Source organism: Gopherus evgoodei, chromosome 7 (genome assembly GCF_007399415.2).
Source record: "Gopherus evgoodei ecotype Sinaloan lineage chromosome 7, rGopEvg1_v1.p, whole genome shotgun sequence".
Lineage (NCBI taxonomy): Eukaryota > Metazoa > Chordata > Testudines > Testudinidae > Gopherus > Gopherus evgoodei.
Window position 1 is genome coordinate 4,295,738 of NC_044328.1, and position 19,378 is coordinate 4,315,115.

At 44.4% G+C, this 19,378-nt stretch overlaps 1 protein-coding gene across 1 annotated transcript in view; it reads left to right on the forward strand.

The window, feature by feature from the left end:
• Window positions 1-19,378, forward strand: part of SUFU (SUFU negative regulator of hedgehog signaling) — a 118,204-nt gene that overhangs the window by 89,107 nt on the left and 9,719 nt on the right. Inside the window, 2 exon segments of the mRNA XM_030568507.1 lie at window positions 7,898-8,032; window positions 9,907-10,045. Coding sequence (XP_030424367.1) covers window positions 7,898-8,032; window positions 9,907-10,045 — 274 coding nt within the window.

A 19,378-nucleotide genomic window follows, 5' to 3' on the forward strand; every position in this document is an offset into this window, starting at 1 on the left:
CCCTGTGCTTCCTCCAAAGACAAGAGGCTTCACTCCCTTGACGTCCGGTGCCCTGGCATTCTACCTGCAAAGAACCAATCCCATTAGGAGATCTGAGACTTTCTATTGCCATAGCAGAAAGGTCAGGTGGGCAAGCCCTATCCTCCCAGAGGATTTCTGAATGGGTTTCGGGGTGCATCTTAGGTATGTCTACACTACCTGCTGGATTGGCAGGCAGCGATCGATCCAGTGGGGGTCTATTATCACGTCTACACTAGACCTGATACGTCCAGCTCTGAGTGCTCTCCCATTGATTCCCGTACTCCACTGCCACGAGAGGTGCAGGCGGAGTCGGCAGGGGAGCGGCAGCAGTCAACTCCCTGCAGTGAAGACCCTACGGTGTGTTGATTTCAGCGACATTATTCACAGAACTGAAGTTGTGTAATTTATATTCTCCCCTCCCCCCAGTCTTAGTGTAGAGTAGGCCCCAGAGAGCTAGAAAATAGCAAGAATCTTTCCCCCTGCAGGTATCACAGTTTACGCCACATGAGCAGAGGCTGCCTGCATGGTATCGCTATCTGACACCCACCGCGGGACATTTTCAAGGCAGCAAGTTGGAGTTCTGTCCACACGTTTGCAACATTGGCTGTGGATGCAGTGATAGGAATGGCAGTATTGCAAATACCTTTTTATTGCCATCTTCCACATGCCCACTTCCAATCTGAACAGTGCTTGCCAATCCAGTCACCCATGTGTGGAATACACCTAGGGGCCAGCACTCAAAGAAGTGGAGGTTTTTCAAGATATCATCCCTATATCTATCCACTACCTGCCTTCCATCCCTATACTTCAGATCCGTTGGATTTGCAGTGATAGAAGGAACTGGAGCAGTGTTGACCCACACTGCCTCCTCTAGCCTGGGTTGGGAGCATGAGGGGAGCTACTGTGCATGTGCGGGACAATGGACACTGCTTTGAAGAATTTCTGGACTTTGGCGCATGGCATGCATGTGTGGAATATGGATAGGGACCCAACAGCCCTAAGAACTTCCAGTTACAGCTGGTAACCTGCACTTTTTTTTAACTAGCATGACCTTTTCCCTTGCTTGAGACTTTTGGTGCTTCTAATAAAGTGTTATTAAACAATACCCAATCACCATTCATATTTTTCTGATTAAATTGTCCCTCCAGCTGATTGTTTTCAGCTTTGTGGAATTTTTACAGCACTGTTTGTGTGTGAATTTACTGGTCTGGACTCCGTTCTGTTTGCACGTTATCAATGTGATCAAGTTGTAATCGCTTGTACCTACACTACCATTAGTGTTTTAGTGCTGTGATCAGTTCCTCTTTGGTTGTCCATGGGAGATCTAATACAGGATTCCCCTATGTTGGCTGGAACATTTTTGAGTTAGGAAACTGTCATCTCTGATATTTAAGCATTCCAAGGATGTTTTAGTATTGGCAATATGAATCCTCTAGCACGTCACTCAGATTGAAGTCCTCCATGATCTCCCAGCTTATTTCTCAATCTACTATCTTACATAAGCCAACTCCCATCAGTTTCAGTGGGAGTCTTGCCTGAGTAACAAATGCAGTGCAGATCAGAAGCAGGTGCATTTTAGGGTGTTAATACATTTCAGGGATCTCATCAGGCATAGGCCTGAAGATTGACTGACTAGTCAGCAACATAGTGTAGCGAACACCTGGAAATGCACTGCCTTTTGTACTATATTGCTGTCACTGATATAATAGTTTGTTCTTCTGTAGCTCACTCCATCTGAGAATCAAAAACTGCTTGTCAAGCGTTAAGTAGCCAATCCTTATGACATCCGTGTGTGGGAAGCACTATCTCAGTTATACAGATGGGGAAACTGAGGCATACAGAAGTTGTGTGATTTGCTCAGGAACCCTCAGGGAGTCAGTGGCAGAACCAGGAATACAACTCGGATCTCCTGATTCCAATCCAGTTTTAGCTACAGGAAGAATCAGTGACCCTCAGTGTATTAAGTTATCATACAATTTTCAAAATGGATTTGGGGGCTGGGGTGGCTTGTTGCTACTTGTGCTGCATTCAGTTGATGTCCTCAGGGCCCCACTATGCTAGGAACTATGCAAAGCCATACTAAGGTAGTCCCAGTCCTGGAGCTTAGTGTAAATAGACAAGACATACAAAGGGTTGGAGGGGCACTGGAAGCCCAGAGCTGAGGGGACATACCCAAGGTCAGAGAATAGGTCAGTAACAGAGTCACAAATGAGTCCTGGGTCAGCACCCTATCCACTGGCATTGCTGTTCACAGAGAAAGTCCCCTTACCCCAACCAAACCTATAAAATAGCTATTTGGACAGCTTTGGAAGAGGTTGCTGTAAACATGACTTGTTTCATAAAGAAGAGATGTCCAACTTGTGCAACCAACATTATACTGGCAATTTTCTGGGAGCCTGAAGAGCAGTTGCTAATTGGCATAAATTGAAGCAGATTGCAGTCACCCTCACCTTTTAATTTGGACTGAGGGCCTGGGGCGACTACAGTTCCCAGCTCTTGGCCACTCAGATCAAGATGGAGCCTATAGTCTCCCCAAGGCCTCTTCTCCCTGCTTGAAGCAGGATGAGGCTGCAATCCATGTATGGCCACTCGTGCTATAGAAGCCCAGCTTTAGAAATCTGATGTGGCTTTGGCCAACTATTGCTGTTAATCTTCATTCACAAGATTTAAAAAGAAAAAAACAGATTCAGGCTGTTGCTAGAAACTGAAGCTGGAGGAAAAAAAATAGTTAAAAGCAGCTAAAGTCACCTTGGTAACTGCTGCAATGCACTTGCCCAGAACAAGGAGACATCAAACCCAGCTACAAACAGCTTTAAAGAAACAAAAAGAATTTAATCATCTAAAGAATTAATCTGACAACTGCCCACACTTACACCTCCCACAAGTCTTCAATCACTTGGAAATGTGCTTTAATCTCCTCCAACTCCCCTCCAATTTTATAAAATGCTAGATGTGCAGTCCTCAAACTGGGGCATTTCCGGTATCCTGCTTACATTTAAATGTACTGCCTTTCCAAACACTGCAGCCCTGGCTTTTGCCAACTTGTTTTTTCTGGACAAAGAGAAACAAGAATTATTTATGTGGGCTGGATGAAGTATTAAATCTGGAATAGACAAAGTTTGCAACGATGTACCTCATAGTCAGCTTGATCTAAGTCATAACACTAAAAATTACACCAGCCTTTGCTCCTGATTTATTTGGTGATGGGTGGGGAAATGAAAGGTTATGGGTAAACAAAATCATAAAATGGATATCTTGGTGCTAGAAACCAAAGTGTTTCTAACTCTCCTTTAAAATTGAAACTACAAGCTAGACATGGCAGGGAAAGCCACACCGTCAGCTTCTGATTAATAACGCCCCAGCAATTCCATCAACCCCTCATCTGGACCGTCACCCTTTCTACAGGCCAGAACAAAGATTTCCATTCCTGCTGAAAGAATGTTAATGTCTCTTGCAGAGTTGTGTCCAGTGCACACGCGATAATCTGAAAGTCAGATCTAATTCTTGGCTTTTCTGTAGCGCCTTCCATCGGAGCATCTCAAAACACTTTATAAACGCCACTCTGTTAATTATTGCAATCGAGGGAAGTAGCTCCACTTCTCAGATGGGAAAACCGAGACAGAATTTAAAAAGAAGTCCAAGGCTTTGTTTTCACTGCAAAAAAAGGTGAGGTGTTTTGTACCTCGAGTTAGCTATGTCGAGGTAAAATCCTAGCAGAGATGAGACATGGATAGTTTTTTACTCCTACTAGCTATTATCAAGGTAAAAACTACTTGTGCATCCGCTAGGTTTTCACACTGAGAGAACTGCAGGCAGGTCTACATTAGAAGCACTACATTGGGGCAGCTGCACCGTTGCTAGAAATGCATATGGTCTTCCTAGTGTAGAGGCCCAGTGCGTTGTAAACAGGCTGTGACTTTCATCTGACCCAGTTACAACAAACTGTGGTTGAGTTGTGTCCTCAGTGTAGCTGTCTTGTCACCCAGCCCCCACAATGTCTGCACCCATCATGCTGCCTACCTGTGTTCATATCCATGCATTTTGGGAAAACCTGGGCGACTGTCCCCATTACCTCAGCAGAGGAGCATGTGCCCTGGGGATGTGTGCACAGAGCCACAGCAGTATCCACACTGGGGGCAATGCACTTGGGGGTGCCTATTATGCAAGGATGGGAATAGGCCAGCTCTGCTACACATTCATAATTGTGGGTTTACATCTAGACAGCAAAAGGCATGTTACAACCTGATTATAGGAATACAGTGATGTAGGCTACATAGCTACTGTGGCTAGTGACTTGTATTAACTACATCATGTGTGGACACACATGTCTAGAACGACCTATGTCACAAAGTGTTCAGAAAGTTTCAGTGTAGACAGGGCCTAAACCTCGATTCAGCTACCCCAGCTTTACTCTTGTTCACATAAACAGATCCCACCCCAGACCACAATCAGAGGAACAACCCACATTTAAAAAAAAACAACAACAATAAACATGGGGGTGTTAACTATTTGGGAAAGGTTTTTAGCTGAAGGGATTGCTGATTATTTGATATTACTTAAGTGTTAACTGCCATATTGCTTCACACCTTCACCTTTTTAATGGAATGGCTGGTTACTGATTAATGTAAAGTCTTAACTATTTAGGGTCTGACAAAACCTGTTCGTTGTATTTCAAAGTTATACGTTAGTTCAGGGTAGGCAACCTATGGCACAGGTGCTGAAGACAGCCCGTGAGCTAATTTTTAGTGGCACTCACACTGCCTGAGTCCTGGCCACTAGTCCGGGGGGCTCTGCATTTTTATTAATTTTAAATGAAGCATCGTAAAACATTTTTAAAACCTTATTTACTTTACATACAACAATAGTTTAGTTATATGTTATAGACTTATAGAAAGAGACCTTCTAAGAACATTAAAATGTATTACCGGCACGCAGAACCTTAAATTAAAGTGAATGAATGAAGACTCGGCACTGCTGAAAGGTTGCCGACCCCTGCGTGCGTTAGTGTCATCTGGTGAGCACATAAAGCACAAGCAGCATTTGCCATTTAAAAACAAGAGTTTTTTAATATGACCTACAAAGCCCAGCCCTTGCCTTCACAGTGTTGTGATGTTTGTTATATTGGAGCCTGTGGGGGCTAATCAGGAATCCGAGTCCCATTGTGCTAGGCATTGTACAGACTAGTGAATTAAAAACAAAACAAAAAAACGGCCCCAACCCCAGAGAGCTTGCATGCTTTAGGTTTGTGGCAAATGCTATGGAATTCGATTCTGTAAATGCTTACCTAGTCTAAACTCAAATTTCCTGGCAGAAGCTGCTCAAAACATTAACCAGTCTGAGTAGAAAAGGGCCAATATCCAATCTCTCATCTTTACTAACTAAATTGCTGAATAACTCTGGATATGCCCACATATACACAAATTCTGCAGTTTGCACATATTAGTTGATAAACTTAAAGTCTAACATCTCTAATGTTTCTGGTGGCTGACATCCCGTTGGGGGGCTTGGTAACGAATAATTGGGAACTCTAGGTGACAGGCTAAGGCTTTGTCAGGCAGTGTAAACAAAAGTTGTTCCCCCCACCGCCCATGCGGGGTTCACGTTGTGGGCAGGAGCACTCTCCTGTGCACAACGAGCTATTTATACTGCCATTTGCTACAGCAAAACTTTTCTTTTGGGGGCATGGGGGAGTGCTTTTTAAAGCACCTGTGAATGACAAAAGTTTTGTGGTTCAATTGGCAATGTAGACAAAGCCTAACGTTCCCACAGCGTCATGTGTATATAAGATCTGATAAGGGAGTTCAGGTAAACCTTAGGTTAAGGTCAATTGATCATTAATCAACCATGCACTTCTTGGGTAATCAAACTGTAAAATATTTTCTTCAGTGTCTGGCCCATTCCACTGCTTTAAGGCCCCACCTATGTGGAGCTGTAAAATGTGTTTGCTGAACCAGTTTAAACTCCCAGGTTTAGATGCCAGGTAGACTACAAAGGGATTTGTCTTCGCTGTAGAGTTAACCTGGTGACTGGCATTCAGGTGCTCAGCACCCGGGTTAGCCTAGCCCAGATGGGAGTTACTGTGTGTCCTCACCAGTGTGTCCTCACCAGTTCTGCACTCAGCCATGTGTGTCACTAGGGCTGCAGGGGACACATACCATGGTCTCTTGTGCTGCTCTGCTTGTTTTCCAATCAACTGGGAGAACATGTCTGCCCTTCTGGGCACAAGAGGGCGGGTTGGAATTTTGGAAAGGCATTGGAAGATTGTCAGCACTCGAGTGGGTTAGCTTGTTTCCTCACTGCAGAACCAGCCCTCCTGAAAGCCTCACTTAGGTTTTAGCTGATAGCCTTAGTTAAGCCAGCTAGCCCTAGTTTAAAGTATCATCAAACTCAGGTGAGAGGGATGTGGATGGGGAGGGGAGTGAGAGCCCTGGGGAACTCTGCAGTGAAGACACACCCTGAATCAACAGTGGTGGACAAGCTGTTACATCATGATTCTCACACTGTGCATCTGAGACAAGGCTCCATCTTGCAACATAGAAGGGGTCAAGTCATATTTTAATGATGATCCTGAACTGTGCTGTGACATGGTAACATGGTTTGTTTGGTCTGCCCTGCAGAATGAAATTAGAAGCATGTTTTAACTGTCAGGGGACAGGTGCTTGGAGTGTTGTCAGCCAGGCTCCTTCCTCTCTCCTCTCCTCTCCCCAACCAAATACAATGATTGTGTAGTGTAGATGAGACCCTAGCAATGTGTTACCTCTATTAAACCAAGATTGACAGATTAGAGAAATGTAAACCCTGTCTCTTCTGACATCATATATGTTGATGGCATTCTATATGTGCCTCCCTTTCCAGCCAGTTGGCCTCTTTGCTGTCTCCAGTCCTTCTGATCACTCAGTGCTTTTCGTTTGATGTGTTTTGGAGGGAGGGGTTTTCCTATTGCATGTAAGATTGTTGGATGAAGCACCATCTTTTCCTGTGTTCTCTACAAACACACAAGGAATTATAATGCTACTGTTTGAACTTATAAAGTATTTTAGTTTATGATCCGATATTTTGAGATATCTTCCTGATTGTACTGAAGATTCTGGCTTGTGAAGTTCGTAATTGCAGAAGGTAACCTCTAAGTTAAACAACATTACCTTGTGTAATGTACTGCCCTTGTAAACTATAGTATAAAGACTGCATTGTTTTAAAGCAGCTCTACTTCAAAGGGAAAACGGTCTACAAATATTCTGTAAATTGTGTGTGGCTTTTGTACTTTGAATATTGTACTTAATACTAGCAGAAGTTAAGAGTGTTTAAGAACTGGTTATGCAACATCTAAAGCCTTTGGTTGGTCTGATAAAGGAAAAGGGTTGGGTTGATTCAGATTGTCTCTTTACCATAGGTCTCTTAACGCTAAGCTTCTATAGCAGTGAGTCGGGACAGCACAGAGCTTTCCAGATAGCACCGTTTCTTCAAGAATACTAGAAATGGGGTGTGGGGTGACCTGCTAGATCCCACAGGCTTTGTCTCTGCCCATACAGCATTGTACCTTACAGAACATTTTGTCGTGCTTCTGGCTTCACGGTATAATTTTACTCCCATTCTTTATTAAACTTTATTTCCAGAACTTTTAAGGTCACTAGATCAAGATGAAGCATTGCATGTAGGATCAGTAGTCTGTGGGTCACACTTGTAAAATGCAGACACAGGTGACTTGCAAATTAGCTGTGTCCTTCTGGCAAGCTGCTGTTGTGTCCTTCCATTAGACAGCTGTCATGGAACTGCTCTAAATAATCATTGAATTTTTCTGCTATCTTTTCACAAGGCTGACAATAGTTGGAATGTGGGTCTCAGGTTCTAAATAGGTACACTCTGTTTTTTCTCTTAGAAGCCGTAAGGATAGTTTAGAGAGTGAGAGCTCAGCAGCTATCATTCCTCATGAGCTGATCCGCACAAGACAGCTTGAGAGCGTGCACCTGAAATTCAATCAGGAGTCTGGAGCACTGATTCCACTTTGTCTAAGGTGAGAGGAGATGGTTTCTTTCTGAGCTCTGCTTTAATGGCTGCAATTCTGCCTTGTGGCCTTGTTTCTTCCTACAGATGATCCTGTATAGATTTAAAAAAAACAACAGCTGAGATACTTTGCCAGAAACATTAGAAACCGATGACACTATCCACAGACCTGAGGAAGAGCTCTGTGTAGCTCAAAAGCTTGTCTCTTTCATCAACAGAAGTTGGTCCAGTGAAAGATATTACTTCATCCACCTTGTCTTTCTGTTGTGCACATAAGTTCATCATGCCAAAAGTGTTTCCCATGTTTTATGTTGGGGTTTGAAACAACAGAGTTTTTTGATCAGACCAATGCTGCTAAGTATCTTATCAAACTAAGGGATGGCTCCTACGGTCCTGTCACATAAATCCCTTAAGACATTGCCTATAACTGCACAAGCTAAAGTTAAACATTTGCCATCAGTTGTGCACACAGTTTTATATATGTAAATTGTGTCATTTGTATCCCTAAATGCACATGTTGCACTGCACATACACTGTAAAGGTTGTATCTTGAGAAGTTGCACCTAAGGAGGGGATCAGGGTTTTGGCCAGTTAATGACCTGTCTAAATCTCCAGAAAATTCAGCTAATGACCTTTTTGTTTAAATGCTTTTGACAGAAATTGTAAGAGAGTTCTGATCTTTGAATAAACTGAAGGCCACTAATTCTTATTGAGTTACCAATAATAATTTTTGTGGAGTACTTTAAAATTAAAAATGCAATGAAGGATGCAGTAACTTGCCTCTTAACTCTTTTCTCTCAGATGTACTGGTCAGCCGGATATCACTAGATATTTATGATTTGAATTGTGCAACATCATAAATTAAGGGCTTGTCTACATGGGTGCATCCAGGAAGGTTAATCCAAATGACAAAAAGTGTGAATTTGCAGAGGATTAGTTAAACCGCATTAAATACCTGTGTGAACACCCTCATTCAGAATTAAGGCCATTTTAATTCTAATTAATAGCATCCATGCAGGGATTTAATACAATTTAACTAATCCACTTCAAATTCACACCTTTTGTTAATTCAGGTTATTTTTCCTGGATTTCCAGAAAAGATAGACTTGTGGCTAATTCACAGGGCTGGGAATAGTATCTGGATTCTATCCCTAGTTGTTTATACCAGGTCACATGGGAAGTCACTTAACTCCTCTGTGCCTTAATTAGCTCCATCTGTAAAATGGGGATAACATATTCACATCTCCCTGAGGTTGTGAACTTTAATGCCTTTGGTGTGACTTGAGATTCCCACACGGAAAGCACCGTCGTAATTAAGTATTATTTATTATAGATGAACAAACATGTATCTCTTCTCCTAAACATTTTATTTAACATGACTCAACTGGCACAGACTAAATTTAATAAGTTACAAGGTAATGGATTAATATATAACATGAGCTATTAATGTGTAGGAGTTATCCTAGTGGAACTGCTTTGCACCATCACAGAAGAGATGTGAATTCTGGAGTCGGTTCTGCTAGTGTTCTCTGAGATGATGGAGTTGGGAGTACTGTGCCTTATGCATCAGTGGCAGGGACTGGTGCAAATGGGATGTGAATAAAGTCCCATTCAGTCTTCCTGGGCTAGAAGCATTGGGAAGTGGGGCTTTGGGTCTGAGGATGTGAGAGCACATGTGCACTTCCAGAGTTCCAGAAGAGACTTGTGACCTGCACTAAGGGACAAGGCTGTGAAAGTTCTTCGTACATTCACTGAGAATTAGTGGTTACTGGAGTGTGATGTATTCCTAAAAGTGATCACAGATGCTCCAGTGTATATCTTGTGAGTGGGTCTGTACTGACCTGCTTATGACCTCCGTATATATATGTTTGTTCTATTCTCCAGGGGCAGGCTGTTACATGGACGGCACTTTACATATAAAAGTATTACAGGGGATACAGCAATCACATTTGTATCGACAGGAGTAGAAGGAGCCTTTGCTACAGAGGAGCATCCTTATGCAGCACATGGGCCTTGGTTACAAGTAAGAGCCTCTTTTTTTCCTTCTTCCTCTTTTACCTCCTTCCTTTTCAGTTCCTTCAAAAAGCAGTCCCTGTGTGCAGGTTTCTCTGACCTACAAATCTTATAACAAAGCTATACATCCTGCTGCAGCTTCTCTGACAACCAACACCTGGTTGTTATATGATACTCTCAGTAGTTCCAGAAATTATTAAAAATGTAGAACTATTCCTCATTAGGTGAATGGAATTTGAAATATAAAACATTGGTTGGCATTTTCTAATATCTTAAATGAATACAGCAATTTTCATCTCTCAGAGGCCTGGATCCCTTTAGAAATTCTACATATTTTGGTTCCTGCCTCCTGCCACTACAGTGTAAATACCTTAGGGGTGAAACCTAATAGGGGAATTTAGGGAGGCAGAATGGAGTTACCTAAACTAATAGTTAGCCGGGGCCATCAGGGTTAACAGCTTAATCCTTGGGAAAAGTTATGGGCTCTTTAGTGATTGGAAGTGTTCAGGAACCCTGTCTTGTGTTGACCCCAAAACAGGGCACTAACCGCTGCACGTCATCCTATAGCACCATCACCACCTCAGATCACCACACAACTTCCTGCACCAGCACCCTGGATTTCCCTTGGAGTTTCCCCATCCACATGTTAACAAGGGTCAACCCTGGTTAGCTTAAGACCACCAATGGTGGGATGTCATAGCCATTTCCTAGTCTTGTTTATGGCCAAGCAACAATAAAATAGCTTTGGGAGGAAAGCTCGATTTCTAAAGAATTAGACGCGTGGTGCACGCGCTCTATCTCTCTCTATTGTACACTGTTCCTCCAAGGTGCACTATTGTTTGAACACTATTTAGAATCCCACTGTTCCAGTATCACCATTAAGTTGGCCATGGCTAGTATTCAAGGCATCACAGTGTGTATGTTCACAAATGTGCAGGAAACCATACATGCAAATCTGTAACTCCTAAAGGAGCTGATTGTGTAGCACAGCACTCTTACAATGGTTGACAGGGAACAGTCGGTTTAAGGGTGGATCATTCACTGTTTGGTATTTGTGCTCACCAACACATGACACACAAGATCTTGTGACTGTGTTAACTCCAAACATAACAGTATTTGTTTGTTTGAGTTTACACCACTTCCTGAAATGTATTAATGTGTAGAGCTGCCGGGTAGCCTCTAAAGGGTAGAGAACGGCAATAATTATGCCTTCATTCAGGCATATAACTAATATTAACCCTTATGGAATGAGCTAATTCCCAAACATCTGTTACTAGGATCTGCAGATTTACTGGGGCCACATGGGGTTGCTGGGAAGGAAGAAAGGTTTCTGGTGGCTGGGAGGTAGGATGCAGCTCTTTGCAGAAGCAAGTCCCCACCTTGCTTCTTACACTGGGGAACTTCTTTGGTCTTCACTTCTTCTGGGACCTGCTCCTCTTGCTGCTGGCCATTGCCCTGTCTCTTAGTTTAGTGCCAGCAGAGGTAAGGTGCTCAGACTGCAGATAGGCAGGGCCCAGCAGAGAACACTAGCAGGCGCACCAACATTGTGTAGAGCTGGTGGGGTGCCTGAGACTCTTGCCTTAATGTAAAGAAGGAGGGATCACTTTTTGAATGAGCAGCAGCTGAGGGGTTGGGATTGAAGATGCGAGGTCCTAAAGCCAAGTCCATCGGCTTCAGCCTAAGGGGCAAGAGAAGTTGTGGTATGCAAGAGATGTAGTGGCAATTCCCAAGTCTGGTTTCTCCTCTTAGCTTTTGGAGTAGCAGGGCCTGTGAGCACTGGTGTCATCAAAGTAAAGCCTGGAAGGGAATCCTCACATCACTCTGCCAAGACCCCAGCCACACAAAGGCATTGATGGGCTCCAGAGGGGATCGTTCCCTGGCTGAAAGCAGATCACTGTGGTGTGACGGCTTGTTGTGAAGGCGTATAAACTGGGCAGTTGTGCAGAGGAAGGGAAGCTGCAAGCCTCTGCTGATGTAGACTTTTTTCCATACCATGGGGAAGGAACAGTTTATGAGAGTCTTGAGAAGCCCTGATTACGAGTCTGTGCAGTAGCCCCAGACTACTAGCTTCTATTGATGCAGAGCCTTGCTACAGTGAAAACCCAAAGCTGCAGACTAAACGCAGCATCCACTGTTTACAGATATGGCCAGAGTGGAGTGCTCTGGCACCAGGTTTCAAAGGTGGGATTGGCAAAGTAGTATGCTATATGGACTTCTGGCTCTGGCTTGCCTACCTCCACAGCAGACTGAAAGTCACTAGCATCTGATGGATGTTTAGCTTATATGGCTTGAGTTTGGTAGGTCCAGTCCTAGTGCCATTCCTAATAGATAGGTGTTCATACCACCAAAACACCACCGCAGCTGGCACTATTCGGTATCATTTTTTGCAGTCTCAGCAGACGGATCAAGGACTGACTACAGACCATGGAGACAGAACACCCCATTCCTATAAGTCGTCCTTCCAGCTCAGGTTTAAGGCATAGTAGCGAAGGCATACATGAGGAAGCTTGCCCTGCTGCTGTCCACACTCTGGGGATGTTGAGGTTATTTCATTCTCCCCAAGCTGTCGAACTGGAACCTTTCCCAAATACTTGGCATATTTGTCCTGAAAGTAACTTTTTAATTATTTATAAAAGCTAAATTCTCATAAAGGTCTGTCATGTCAGGCTGGGTTATTTCTTAGCTTCTTGCACTCTCTCTTGTATTATTGAATACAAAAATTACTTTGATTCACAAAGGTACAGACATATTCCCGAAGTCCTACTTGTTAACACTAGAGTTTTGGCTATGTGTTAACTACTGTGCCAGTCTCTAACATTGTGCATGACCAAAGACTTCCACAAGGCTTTTGACCCTTCCCCTTTCCCCAGAACACTGGCTGTCCCCAGGCAACAGCCTGACCACAATGCTGAGCAAAACCTCTCTTCCCCTTCTGGGGAGAGTAAATGCTCCAGGTAAGCAAAGAAACGATAAGGAAGAGGTGCCCATCCTGACTGCCAGGGTTAGAGAGTTAAGGCTGGTAATTCCCAACGGCTTCAACACAATTAATGTGGGATGGTGTTGATATATATTAAAAGTTCTTGGGACAAATTGTCTGGATGTGCTGAACCTCTCATTGGAAATCTCACTTGTCTATCTTTAAACCTGCTCAAGGTGAGTGAGAGTGACATATGCTCCCCCCAACCCTTTACTTGAGCATGTTTAGACAGTATGTGTGGAGATTTACCGTTGAAATTAATCTGTCCCAATAACGTTTGGCCAAACCTTTACTACATATTAATGTTATCCTAGGGTAGCTTGTGTCAAAGGTAGTTAACATGCATGCGTCAGCCGCTGGGAATTGCCATCTTTAGCTCTCAAACGCTGGGAGTCAGGACTAGCTTATGCAAAACATTTCTGCTTTAACGTGGCATTCCCTACCTGCCCAACACAAGGCACACTCTTCCTGACCCCATCTTGCTTACTTGGAGCACTTACTCTCTCCAGAGAGATGGTGAGTGATGGGGATAATTTCTGCTCCTGCTGCTCTGGGCAGTCATTGTTCTAGGAAAGAGAGGTGGGAGGCTTTGATTGTGCACGTTGTAGATGTTACCCATCAGTGTTTACTGCAGTATCTGTTAAACATACAAGCCAATCTACGTAGCACATTTAAAAAAAAAAACAACTATATGGTACAATTGTCCATTAGGTTGCACAGTCAAGCACCCGGAAGTTAGGAATTGCCTGAAGACTGCCTGTACAACCTTAATTTGACTCCCTTATGCATGTACACTATGCTACAATCTTCAATTACATGATCAGGTTTTCTCCACTGGACTACATCTCACTCACTGCACCTCGTGGACCAGGCTCTGGGAATGAAGTAGGGCTGTGTTGTGAAGGCAGCTGTTTTCTATAGGACCTGTGCAGCATTTGTTTCCGCAAATTGGAAGGTATGTAGTGAATGAAGCAGGGTTGCAGGCAGAGAGAGAGGATGGTCTCATGGTGAAGGCAGATGAACACTGCCCTGGAGAATTGGAGTCTGTCCCTACCTCTGCCAAAGACTTCCTGTGTGGTGCTGGGCGAGTCACTTAAACTAAAACCTTCACATGTGGTCACTAATTATATGTTCCTAATTTTCTTGGGATCTGATTTGCAAAAGCACTTAGCATCCCAGCCTGCACCTGAGGTCCATGGGAGCTGTCCTCTGAATATATAAAGTGCTATATAATGCTAAGTTCTTTGGAAAATCAGGTCCTAAAAGATTCTCAAGTTGGGCACCTAAAATTAGTGGACACTTCTGACAATTTTGGCCTTAGTACCTCCGTGCTTCAGTTTCCCATCTGTAAAAGGGGGAATAACAACACTGCCCTACTTCATAGGATAAATGCATCGGATGGTGAGGTGCTGCAGTGCTTTGGTGCTAGGGGCTATCTGCTTGTCTAAGAGAGAGATTCAGTGCAAGGTTTAGATGGTGTGCAGTAAAAAATAAAGGGCCAGGCAACGCACCAAACCAAAATATTATGGTGGTTCTTTCTTTCAAACGTTTACAGCTGAGCATTGATTTAATACAGCTTTGAAACTTTACTGTGCAGAAGAAAAATGTTGCTTTTAATGATCTTAATTTAAATGGAACAAGCACAGAAACGGTTTCCTTACCTTGTCACATCTTTCTTTAAACTTTCGCCTTATTTTGTTGTTAGGTTTACATTAAACACAGTACTGTACTGTATTTGCTTTTTTGTTTGTCTCTCTGCTGCTGATGATTACATAGTTGACCAGTGAGTTCATAACTCTGAGGTTCTGCTGTAATTGAAGACAGCGTCATAATGTGTACGCAAAAGAGGTCCGAATTAATATTGTGTGGGCAACTCTGGTGCCACCGTGGCCCCCACAGCAGGGAGGTATAATGGCAAGAAAAGTACTGCTCAGCCCCAGTATCCTTGGGCTGAAGCATGATCTGTGGGGCTGGAACATGCTAAGTGAAGATGGAATCTTCAGAGAATTTTGTTACTAGCGACTAATAAACTTCTTTGAAACATGCATATGGCAATTTTCAGAGGCTTATAAAGCCACCAATTTGGGTTCATCTTCATGGGGTCAGCAAAGGCACATCCTTGAACCCATTGAGACCTTCTGCTAAATTTCTAGTCCTTCCTCCAAAGCGTGGAATCAGTAGGGCTTCTCAGCATAACGAGGGTAAGAATTTTTTAACTTTTGTCAAAAAATATTTTTCCTAAACTTTGTTCTCTGGAATGACGGCATCATTCTTACTGGAACCTTTCCAGTGAGGCACAGATACTGGCATGGGAAATTTCAGTCTGAATGTTTAGAGTGGCCAAGTTATAAACAGGTGAAAACAGGGTCTTTATGAGTATTAGGAAACCTTAACCCTCAGCACGGCTACCAGCTGTATCTGTAATATAGCACTGTGGCTAGAGCATCCATCATGCTAGTACTATAGAAGTGATAACATCGTACAAGCAAACCAGGAAGCACATTGTATTATCACCTCCCGTTGTTTAATGAGACTGTGTTAAGATCGTACATTAAAGATGGAAGAAGCTATTAGGTCATCTAGTCCAGGGGTTCTCAAACTGGGGGTCGGGACCCCTCGGAGTCAGCGAGGTTATTACGTGGGGGGGGGGTCACAAGCTGTCAGCCTCCACCCCAAACCCTGCTTTGCATCCAGCATTTATAATGGTGTTAAATGTGTATTTAATTTATGGGAGAGTGGGTCACACTCAGAGGCTTGCTATTTGAAAGGGGTCACCAGTACAAAAGTTTGAGAACCACTGATCTAGATCCTCCCCTAGAGGCCAATGATACATTTTCTAGTGCTTCATCCAGTCTCATTTTGGATGACTCAAATGCTTCTACCGCTTCCTGAGAAACTGACTATCCCTTAGCGTAATGCATCTTACTGTCGGGAAGCTTTTCCTGCTAATCAGTCTAAATTATCCATTAAGGTCCGATCTTTACTGCCTAGCTTTACTCCCAGCCTCTGGTAGCACCCTAGAGAAGTCCTCTCCCTCCTTAACACTTGCCCCCTTAAAATCCATGCACTGTTAGCTTGTCTCCCTTCAGACCCTTGTCAGCGCTGAGCCAAGCTGTACATAGTCACACAGCAGTGATCCTATCCAGAAGAGCAGTAGAACAATGTTTACAGGCTCCAAAAAGTACCCTTCCCCAGGGCCAGTCCAGGTGGAGTTTTAAAACTGATGAAACAGAGTTGGGGAGTCCTAGCAGTTCCTTAGTGCACATAGAGACCCTCCTGGTAGATAGCATTTCGAATCCTCATGTAAGATCCCTGAATGCTGCAATATGGTGCCTGAGGCAGGTGTAATTATCTTCTCCTTTACAAGGAAGGTCTGGTAGTTTCCTTGGAGTATAGCAATGGGATTCCACCCCCCCAGAGAAACGCCCCCCTTGTTTGTTCACAGTACTTGTATGTGTGACACGCTGGTGAAAACTATCGTGGAAATCATACAGCAGGGTGTCTGTTTAGAACTCATGTCCTTTTTCACATAGTGCCGTTGCATCACAGAAAATGACAAGGCTTCCGTCCTGAGCTGCTTGCAATCTAAATGAGAGACAACACAATGAAACGGGGAGGGTAGATGAGAGAGCAGGGGGGTCTGCTCATGGCACAGAGCACTATTTACAAGGAGTTTGATTAGGTGCATTTTGAATTAAAGGAATTCCTTCTTCTGCTGTACAGTATTAACGGCAGGAATTCAGCAGGAACACTTTCCGTGCTATCTGCTCCCAAGAGTTGCAGGAAATTAGACATGTTGTTGATGAAAGGAAGCAGGTCACAAACTTTGGATCTGCTGGCTCATCCAGTCTAGAAGCATCAGCTTTATGGATGGAGGATTTCTTAAGGGCTTGCTGTATAACTTACTTTGGGGTATATTATACCATTTTACAAGCCAGGCATTCTGAAGATGAAAGGTGCTGTGGTCTGCTTGCCAGCTGAATTTGGGGGACTCTTTCCTGATCGGAGATTTACCAACTGTGGCAGACTATAAACAGCTGTGTGAAATGTACTATTGTAGCCTGGGGTCAGAGCCAGCCTGTTTCAAGTTAAGAATTTCAAGCCCTTTCAATAGCTTTGAACCCCAGAAGTGAGAGATCGTGCATTAGTCGTGCAGTTGCACCTGTAGACTTAAAATCATAGCCTTAGATTAGCCTGATGTGGTTTTTGAGTGCCAGTCATCGTAATATGTAGGTTGATCTACAACTTGACAGATGTGGTTAATAGACTGAATCTTGATATTGGGCACCAAGTCACACACACTATATACAGTTTGTGCATACCATCACTGGTTAAGTACAAAAAAATCATGCTAACAGTGTAGGTGTCTGTCATCAGTGGGGATCAACCCTTGGACATTCAGTATGGAGAGTACAAACCTCCTCCCACCTGAGCTATGGGAGTAATTCCATTAGTTTAGTAAGTAGCAGACTATTATAGTTGCTGAGGCTAACCTCTAAAGCAGAGGTTCTCAGGCTGGTCTGTGGACCATCTGTGGTCCGCAAGCTCCATTCAGGTGGTCCGCGGATAGTTTCCTCTAAAGTGCGTGCCTGGATGGTCGCACACAAGAGAATGAAGGGCACCCACCTATTTAGTGGAACTGCGTAGGCATGGCTTCACTAATTAGGTGCCTGGACTCTGGAGAAGACGCACATATAAGGTGAGGTGGGGGAATTGGGGATTGGTGGGAGGAGGTAGTGGCATGAGAAGAGGGAGTGGGGGGAATTTGGGATGTGCAGGTATTTCCAGTTCAGCGTGCGCCAGGGCTACCATCTCCACCAAAGAACTTGCCCACAGCAGTATAAACCAGCCCTGCTATAGTGCTCATAGATGTTTGGGTTTAGTGTGCCAACCAAAGAGATGACCGTCTAAGGCCCAGCACAGACAATAATAGACACGGAATCATCTGATTGTAGCCAAAAAGCCTCATGGAGCATGTGGGTCTGTGATGTGATGCCGCTGACTCTGTTGCCACAGCTTCCACTGGGCTTCAGGAGTGGCTCCACACCACACCACAAACTGGGTACTGAATCTAAACTCTAAGTTGAACTGAAAGCTCTTTGGAGCAGAGACAAGGTCTTCCTTTTTGTCCAGTGCCACTGCCATGTATGATAGTAGCTTGAGTGGCCAGTGCCTTTTCTGTCCATCTAGCCGATTCAGGGGTTCTCAGAGTGTGGGCCTTGGGCTCCTAGTATATAGATCAGAACTTACGAGGGAATCTGCAGCATCAGCGCTGTTACGCACTTCCCCTAGCGAACTCCGTGCTGCAAGGGAGGCTGTCAGCACCCAGCACTGAGATGATCTCCAGTTTGGAGCTGGAGGGGAGCAGAAAAGGGGTGGAACTGGGGGTGGGCCTTGCTCCCTTTCAGCACTGGGAGCTGGGGAGAGTTGCCTGAGCTCTTGGACAGGGAATGCAGAGCTGAGGGGCCAGAGGGAAGGAAGTGGGGGACCCATGAGTGGATTTGGAGAGGATGAGTAAGGAGTGAGCAGAGGAGGAGGGAGAATGCAATGCAGTGCAATACAGGCATAGCAGAGAAGCGAAGCGGGAATGCTGGTCACTACAGGATGGAGAGGTGCTGGAGACAGACTGTAAAAGGAAAGGGTGGAATGAAGGGAGGAAAAAGGAACACAAGGAGAAGCAGAGAAAGAACAGAGCTGTGAGCTGCAAGTTGCAAAATGAATAGTCTGCTGTATACCCAAACCCTGCAGCACCACACCCAGCACCCCTCACCGGACCCAGGTGTGGTGGTGATTTCCTTCTCCTTCATGCTACCCCACATCAGCAGCTCTGGCCCTCCAGAAGCCATGCTGAAGAGAAGCTGTGTGTGCGGGCACCTTCTGATACAGCCTGTTTCTTTTTAAGAAAAGGGCGAGGGAGGGTCCTGGTTCCGCACTTACTGCTCGGGACCCACTGATATCAGTGAGCATATCTGACTTCAGTGGAGCTATGTTGACTTACACCCGCTAGGGTCTGGCCTTCTGTTTTTGGGGGCGTGTAGTCAGAAGTTATTGTCCAAGGAACTTCACATTTGCTAGTCCTCTCCTGGAAAAAGCCTGAGCCTTCCTCCTTCTACCACTCCCCTAAACTCTCACACAGACTAGCACGGCTGGGGGGAGAGGGGAGCAATTCTGACTGGGAGTCAGGGGAGTTGCACATTTGGGAAGGACCAAGGACTGGTTTTCTGAGCCAAGTCCGAGAGCCAGGCTGCGTATCCCGCACTCTCCCGCTCCTGGCTTGGGCACCTCTCTGAATGCCTCCCCTGCTGAATCTGTGTTTTTTCTAAATGATACACCATTTAACAAGCCAGGTCTCCAGATCAGAGTCCT